Source organism: Uloborus diversus, chromosome 8 (assembly GCF_026930045.1).
Source record: "Uloborus diversus isolate 005 chromosome 8, Udiv.v.3.1, whole genome shotgun sequence".
In the NCBI taxonomy this organism is placed as follows: domain Eukaryota; kingdom Metazoa; phylum Arthropoda; class Arachnida; order Araneae; family Uloboridae; genus Uloborus; species Uloborus diversus.
Window position 1 is genome coordinate 59,179,993 of NC_072738.1, and position 8,717 is coordinate 59,188,709.

An 8,717-nucleotide genomic window follows, 5' to 3' on the forward strand; every position below is an offset into this window, starting at 1 on the left:
CAAATTAGATAAAATAGATGTACCGGAAGTAAATAAAAATGTTGTGAAACACTAATCACTCGCTCACTTTAAGCGGTGTTCGTTAAAAGCGAGTTGTGCTCATTATAAACGAGTTCGACAGCAGTTAATCGTCAAAATGCAGAACGTAGTTTACACTATAAAAATGCTGTATAGTGGTACTACAATCTGTGGTAAAGAAATTTTGATTTTAATCTAGACTATCTGCTATCTTTTCTAGAAAGGGTCTCAGACGAGCATTACAAATAAAATAATGCAAAGTACAAGCTTGGACATGCGCAAATTTGCCGGTAACTTTCATCCGTATCAGACACGGACAAATACTTCACTATTCAGCCGTTTCGATTTTCCTAAAAGCACGCTTTTTACTTCAAAACACGACTGAACACTTGGTTCAAAGATTTTAACTAATTTCCATATTTTTAAAACAAACTTGATTTCAACATCATTGATTGTAACCGAAAAAAAAATCTGTTACCTTTCTTGACCGGCTGTATCCCATAGCTGAACTGCAACATTTCGGCCGTCTACTCGAATAGTTCTCATCAAGAAATCCACACCTGTTTAAAAGAGTTCCAAACATACCATTTTATTATCAGTTAAAATTTAAAGATACAAAGAAAATAATATTTTTAAATATATGTCAGAACAAGATTTCTCAGACATTAAAAAGACGATTAATGAACCCCCCCCCCCCCAGCTGAGTGAAAGGCTTTATGAGACCAGGGGTGATCATCCCCCTTAAGGCGCACCCCGTTCAATAACACGGAGAACCCCCCTCCAAACAAGAAAAATACCCCTCAAAACACCCCCCCTAAAAATTTTAATCGCGTAGTCTGCGCCATTACCCCTCATCCTCCCTCCTCGGAGGGCACCCCTACTTCTCCGAAAGCAATTAAAGTCTTAAAAACGTTTCTAATTCTATAAATAATCAAACTACATTGCTACCCCGTAAGGAAATTCAATCAGTTAATACAGGGGTGCTTATCCCTCTAAGGGCGAGGGCACACACCCCGAATATCGTGGAGACCCCACCCGAATGAGAAAAATACCCTTCAAAACAACACCCTAAAAATTTCAATGGCGCAGCCTGCGCCATGATTCCCCCCCCCCCCCCCCATAGGTGGGCACTCTTGCTTGGGACGTTAAGAGAGGCCCAAGCATACTTAATATTTCTCTCAAGGAAACTCGTGCAAAACTTAACGGAACTCACGCCTGTCTTCCCCCCTCCAGTTACTTCTTCCCAACACTTTCGACGCCTGACTGCAGAGTGAATCAGCATTAAAGATTATAAATACTACGATATTGATAAAGACTATGAACCACTATTAAAGATTGGTTTTGAAGCTTTTACAGTGAAGTTTCACATGTTTTATCCCTGTAGTTACCTCTCCCCAACACTATCGACGCCTGGCTGCAGAGTGAATCACCATTAAAGATTATAAATACTACGATATTGATAAAGGCTACGAACCACTATTAAAGATTGGTTTTGAAGCTTTTACAACTCTTTCGACGCCTGACAGCTGAGTGAATCACAATTCAAGATTATAAATACTACAATATTGATTAAGACTATGAACCACTATTAAAGATTGGTTTTGAAGCTTCTACAACTCTTTCGACGCCTGACTGCTGAGTGAATCACCATAAGATTATAAATACTATGATATTGATAAAGACAATGAACCACTGTTAAAGATTGGTTTTGAAGCTTTTATAACTCTTTCGACGCCTGACTTCTGAGTGAATCACCATTAAAGATTATAAATACTGTGATATTGATAAAGACTATGAACCACTATTAAAGATTGGTTTTGAAGCTTTTACAGTGAAGTTTAACGTGTTTTATCCCTCTAGTTACCTCTTCCCAACACTTTCGACGCCTGACTGCTGAGTGAATCACCATTAAAGATCTTAAATACTACGATATTGATAAAGACTAAAGACTATTAAAGATTTTTTTTGAAGCTTTTACGACTCTTTCGTCGCCGGACTGCTGAGTGAATCACCATAAGATTATAAATACTATGATATTGATAAAGACCACTATTAAAGATTGGTTTTGAAGCTTTTACAGTGAAGTTTCACATGTTTTATCCCTGTAGGTACAGTCATAGAAAAAAAAAACGAAACACTTTTAATTATTCGGCCATTATGCATGCTAGAAAGGAAACAAAGGGGTCATCCGACTTGGTTTAAAGTCTTCTTTAAAACTATGTAGGTAAAATTTTGATAAGGGACCATATACAAAGCAAAACGAGCACCAACTCTTGATTTTTAAATGGGAATCCCTATTTTTTGCTACATAATTACGTTTAGACCGCAAAAAACAGCCGGGGTACGAAATTTCACTGCATTCCGTGCAGAAGAACAGGAGTTATTAACGAAAAACGTTTTAGGGACCGTCACCACATTGAAAACGTTTCTTTCAAGGTAACGGCTTATCAAGTAACGGAATGGAAACAAAGAAAAGAACGAGATTATCCAGCTCAATTCATGATTTTTTGAAATTCTCTCTTTTTTCCGTAATTCGATACTTTTTGGGACGATAATGTTGCGCCAAAAAGCGATTTACGGTCAAAAACTTTTTTTTTGAAAAAAAAGTTAAAATATTTACAGATTTTTCTCTATCAGGATTAACCTAAGAATGACGAACCGGGTTTGACTGGTCCATCGTATAGATCGTTGTTTAGTAAATCGAATAAGGACAAATTAAAATTAATGGAACTTTTTGCCTTTTCTAATATGAACCTATTGGATTGCTTATATAATCTTTCAGCAAATTAGCCTCAAAGAAATGTAAATATCAAACCTTATACCTAGAATCATCATGTGAATATGTTTGATAAATGTATTGCACCTATGTTACAGGTATATTTTGGAATGAATAGAAAGTCTTTTGATGTCAAATGGAATTGCGCGTTTTTAATTTCGCAGAACATCGACAGAAGTTTGGGCCATCGCACACAAAAATATAAAAACTATACCGCACAACGTGGGAAGACGCAGCATTAAATAGATTGGAGACACGAGCGAAGCATGGTTTATTTATTCCGTGAAAATTTGCTCTATATACATAAAATGAACGAAGTATCAATCTGAAAAATAAAACAGAAACAGGAGAATATAAATACCCGTTAATGAGCAAACTGTTCTTACTCGAACTTTATTTGGTAAAAATTTGGTTATATGAATTAACACTGTGAACAAACACGGTAATTGTTCTAGCGGCTTTTTTGTAATAAAAAAAAAAGAGAATTTGTTTCAAATCCAAATTTGATGCGAATTCTTTGATTCTGATGATTCTTTGTTTAGGAAAGATCATAATGCGTGGTAATATTAAAAAAACATAGCACAATTGACGGTTTTAGTTAAACATGTAATGGCTCTTAAAGGCAATTTAGGAAAGTAATGTCCCAATGCTGTTTCTAGCAACGGGATTCGAGATGGTCCAACCCGTAATTTAAAAAGACAAAAGTTATTTTAGCTTAAACAAAGATGAACCGAAATCAGACTTCTTGTCATTTCTCCGATTTTGTAACTTAACACATGAAAACAAAGCTTAGTATTTTCATTAAATTACCGCCCATTAGCTAGGGCTGAAGCAAAAATACATGGTGGTGTATTTCATGTAAAGCTTATTATTATTTGGTATTGTTTCGCGTACTATATACTTGCAAATGAACATTTCCTACAGCCTGAGGCTATCGCACCTATAGCAATATTACACGAAGCATACCCGACAGGCGAGTTCAATTTATCCAGAAACTACAATTTCATCCTTGCTACGGATTTCGCAGACTGGAATCGAAACTAATCGGGCGGGATGCAGAAGTCACCTCATTGAAGCTAAGAGTGCGAATAAACTAGTAGGTAAAGTAAATTTATTTGTTGTATGTTTACGGCATCTCACTGGTGAGATAAATTTTCTTCATCCACCAGTTTTTAGGCACTCTCGGCTTCAATGACATGACACCTGCTTCATTGCTCGGTTAAACCAGGAGTTCGGTGAAGGGCTGTTGTGCTCATTGTTAGGGCAAAAAAGTATTTAAGTTATAATTAAGAATAGACAAAAACTCAACTTAATCTAACACGCAAATTAATGTTTTGTTAAATTTTTGACGAAGTCAAAAAAAAAAAAAAGTTCACAATTTGCTACAACTACTACTTTCGTGCAGGATGAGGCTCAAAGCACGCGGCCCTCTACTGCTACTAAAATTTACTCTCCTACCACACTGAAAATTATTCAAACACTTTACAAATAATAATAATAATAATTCCTAAAAACCAGTAAACTTATCTAAGAGCAAATATTACCTATTGACTCATCTGGATACTGTTAAAGGCGAAACTTAACACTGTCGGCTATTTTTCGAGTGTTTTTTTTCCCGATTTAGACAAGGCAATAATTTTTCCTTTTAGTAAATTATTACCGGGGAAGAGCCATTAATTCTACACTGTCTATTGCAAAAAAAAAAATAATAATAATAATAATAATAATAATTTGAATTTTGTCATTTTGAATTCAAATTATGTTTTTTGCAATCACGAGAGTGTGTATGTAGGCGTGTGTGTTTGTGTGTGGGGGGTATGTGTGTGTGTATTAGCACGTGTGTTTGTGTCTGTGTGCAGGTACGAGTGTGTGGGTAGTTGTGTGTGTGGGGGGGGGGGGGTATGTGCATGCGTGTATAGGCATATGTGTTTGTGTCTGTGTGCAGTCATTAGTTTGTGGGTAGTTGTGTGTATGTGTTTGTGTATGTGTGTAGGTGTATATATATTTATATATGTGTAGGTGCGTGTATGTATGCGTGTAAGTGTAGGATATTGACGAAACCTGGAGACGGTTTTCGCTAGAGGTGCAGTATCGTGAGGACCCGATCGACGGTGATGCTGTGGAGGTTGCTGGTGGGAAAAATCAAAGGAACGAAAAATACAGTCAAATGAAAGCAATAAGCAATCGTGATTGCTCAAAAAAAAAAAAAAAAAAAAACAGAAGTATTTTAGTGTAGCTTTTAAATAAAAAAGTTTTATAAAATATTCTTTAATCAACAATGAAGTAGTGTTTCGCATTATTTACATATTGACGTTTGAATGATATCCACAAAAAACTGACGATTGCAATATTGTGTTGTTCTTCTGCAGAGACAACGAATAAATTTATGCATTTAAAAAATTCATAGTCGTAACTCTTATGTAGAAAATCCACGTTATAATTGGTTTGCTTATTTTGTTGAACATTTTTTTTTCATTTTTTTACGAGGAAACCAACTTTCATAATTTCTGTTTTAAAATAGTATACGGTCCCCTAAAGTGAGAAAAAATGAAATTTTAAGCATAGTGCAAAAACTATTGAATATTTTGAGCTCAAATTTTGGATTCCCGCATAAAAGCTCTTCTAGATTGTTTTTCTGTTAAAATTTAATATGGTTTCAGATCATATTTTTTTCAAAAAATATTAAAATAATTCATAAAAAAACTAAAATTACATTCGAGGTGTTGTAAAGGGCGTTTTTATTATTGGGTCGATTCATATTTTGATATAAAAAAACAATCTTTGCCGTGCCCAATCTAGTTTTTGTGTTATGAGTAAAAATATCAAAATACATTTTAACATTACGAGAGGAATTTTTCAAAACTCGATTCTGAAGTAACGGCTGAATCGAATTAAACAAAACTTTGCGTACAAAGTAAAAAAAGGGTGCTGATCACAAATATGTGATAAAAAAAGGGGGTTCTCATTGAAAAATTTGAAGCTGATGCTCGTTTTAAAATGAAGACGACCCCTTAACGACAATTTTTTAACATAATTATGTAGAACTTTTTATTCCTGAAACAATGACACCTCACACGTGTCTCTAGTGTCAATAGTCTTTGAATACGATCGAGTGTTTCGTTTTTTTTTTCTATGACTGTACCTCTCCCCAACACTTTCGACGCCTGGCTGCTGAGTGAATCGCCATTAAAGATTGTAAATACTACGATATTGATAAAGACTATGAAACAATATTAAAGATTGGTTTTGAAGCTTTTACAACTCTTTCGACGCCTGACTGCTGATTGAATCACCATTAAAGATTCTAAATACTATGATATTGATAAAGACTATGAACCACTATGAAAGATTGGTTTTGAAGCTTTTACAGTGAAGTTTAACATGTTTTATCCCTGTAGTTACCTCTTCCCAACACTTTCGACGCCTGACTGCTGAGTGAATCACCATTAAAGATCTTAAATACTACGATATTGATAAAGACTATAACCACTATTAAAGATTTTTTTTTTTTTTTTTTTGAAGCTTTTACGACTCTTTCGTCGCCGGACTGCTGAGTGAATCACCATAAGATTATAAATACTATGATATTGATAAAGACTATGAACCACTATTAAAGATTGGTTTTGAAGCTTTTACAGTGAAGTTTCACATGTTTTATCCCTGTAGTTACCTCTCCCCAACACTTTCGACGCCTGGCTGCAGAGTGAATCACCATTAAAGATTAAAAATACTACGATATTGATAAAGGCTATGAACCACTATTAAAGATTGGTTTTGAAGCTTTTACAACTCTTTCGACGCCTGACTGCTGAGTGAATCACAATTCAAGATTATAAATACTACAATATTGATTAAGACTATGAACCACTATTAAAGATTGGTTTTGAAGCTTTTACAACTCTTTCGACGCCTGACTGCTGAGTGAATCAGCATTGAAGATTATAAATACTAGGATATTGATAAAGACTATGAACCACTGTTAGAGATTGGTTTAAAAGCTTTTAAAACTCTTTCGACGCCTGACTGCTGAGTGAATCACCATTAAAGATTATAAATACTGTGGTATTGATAAAGACTATGAACCACTATTAAAGATTGGTTTTGACGCTTTTACAACTCTTTCGACACCTGACTGCTGAGTGACTCACAATTCAAGATTACAAATACTATGATATTCATAAAGACTATTAACCACCGTTAAAGATTGGTTTTGAAGCTTTTACAACTCTTTCGACGCCTGACTGCTGAGTGAATCACCATTAAAGATCTTAAATACTACGATATTGATAAAGACTATGAACCACTATTAAACATTGGTTTTGAAGCTTTTACAGTGAAGTTTCACATGTTTTATCCCTGTAGTTACCTCTCCCCAACACTTTCGACGCCTGGCTGCAGAGTGAATCACAATTAAAGATTATAAATACTACGATATTGATAAAGGCTATGAACCACTATTAAAGATTGGTTTTGAAGCTTTCACAACTCTTTCGACGCCTGACTGCTGAATGAATCACCATTAAAGATCTTAAATACTACGATATTGGTAACGACTATGAACCACTATTAAAGATTGGTTTTGAAGCTTTTACAGTGAAGTTTAACATGTTTTATCCCTCTTGTTACCTCTTCCCAACACTTTCGACGCCTGGCTGCTGAGTGAATCACCATTAAAGATTATAAATACTACGATATTGATAAAGGCTATGAACCACTATTAAAGATTGGTTTTGAAGCTTTTACAACTCTTTCGACGCCTGACTGCTGAGTAAATCACAATTCAAGATTACAAATACTATGATATTCATAAAGACTATTAACCACTATTAAAGATTTTTTTTGAAGTTTTTACGACTCTTTCGTCGCCGGACTGCTGAGGGAATCACCATAAGATTATAAATACTATGATATTGATAAAGACTATGAACCACTGTTAGAGATTGATTTTGAAGCTTTTACAGTGAAGTTTCACATGTTTTATCCCTGTAGTTACCTCTCCCCAACACTTTCGACGCCTGGCTGCAGAGTGAATCACCATTAAAGATTATAAATACTACGATATTGATAAAGGCTATGAACCACTATTAAAGATTGGTTTTGAAGCTTTTACAACTCTTTTGACGCCTGACTGCTGAGTGACTCACAATTCAAGATTACAAATACTACAATATTGATTAAGACTATGAACCACTATTAAAGATTGGTTTTGAAGCTTTTACTACTCTTTTGACGCCTGACTGCTGAGTGAATCACCATTGAAGATTATAAATACTATGATATTGATAAAGACTATGAACCACTGTTAGAGATTGATTTTGAAGCTTTAAAACTCTTTCGACGCCTGACTGCTGAGTGAATCACCATTAAAGATTATAAATACTGTGATATTGATAAAGACTATGAACCACTATTAAAGATTGGTTTTGAAGCTTTTACAACTCCTTCGACACCTGACTGCTGAGTGAATCACAATTCAAGATTACAAATACTATGATATTCATAAAGACTATGAACCACCGTTAAAGATTGGTTTTGAAGCTTTTACAACTCTTTCGACGCCTGACTGCTGAGTGAATCACCATTAAAGATTATAAATACTATGATATTGATAAAGACTATGAACCATGATTAAAGATTGGTTTTGAAGCTTTTACAGTGAAATTTAACATGTTTTATCCCTCTAGTTACCTCTTTCCAACACCTTCGACGCCTGACTGCTGAGTGAATCACCATTAAAAATTATAAATACTACGATATTGATTAAGACTATGAATCACTATTAAAGATTGGTTTTGAAGCTTTTACAACTCTTTGGACGCCTGACTGCTGAGTGAATCACCATAAGAGTATAAATACTATGATATTGATAACGACTATGAACCACTATTAAAGATTGGTTTTGAAGCTTTTACAGTGAAGTTTA

The 8,717-nt window shown here is 34.7% G+C and overlaps 1 protein-coding gene across 2 annotated transcripts in view; it reads right to left on the reverse strand.

The window, feature by feature from the left end:
• The window catches only part of LOC129227225 (ras and EF-hand domain-containing protein-like), a 135,523-nt gene that overhangs the window by 23,663 nt on the left and 103,143 nt on the right, over window positions 1-8,717 (reverse strand). For both annotated transcript variants that reach the window (XM_054861734.1, XM_054861733.1), the window contains exon 14: window positions 497-578. In XM_054861734.1, coding sequence (XP_054717709.1) covers window positions 497-578 — 82 coding nt within the window. The remainder of the gene's footprint in view (window positions 1-496; window positions 579-8,717) is intronic.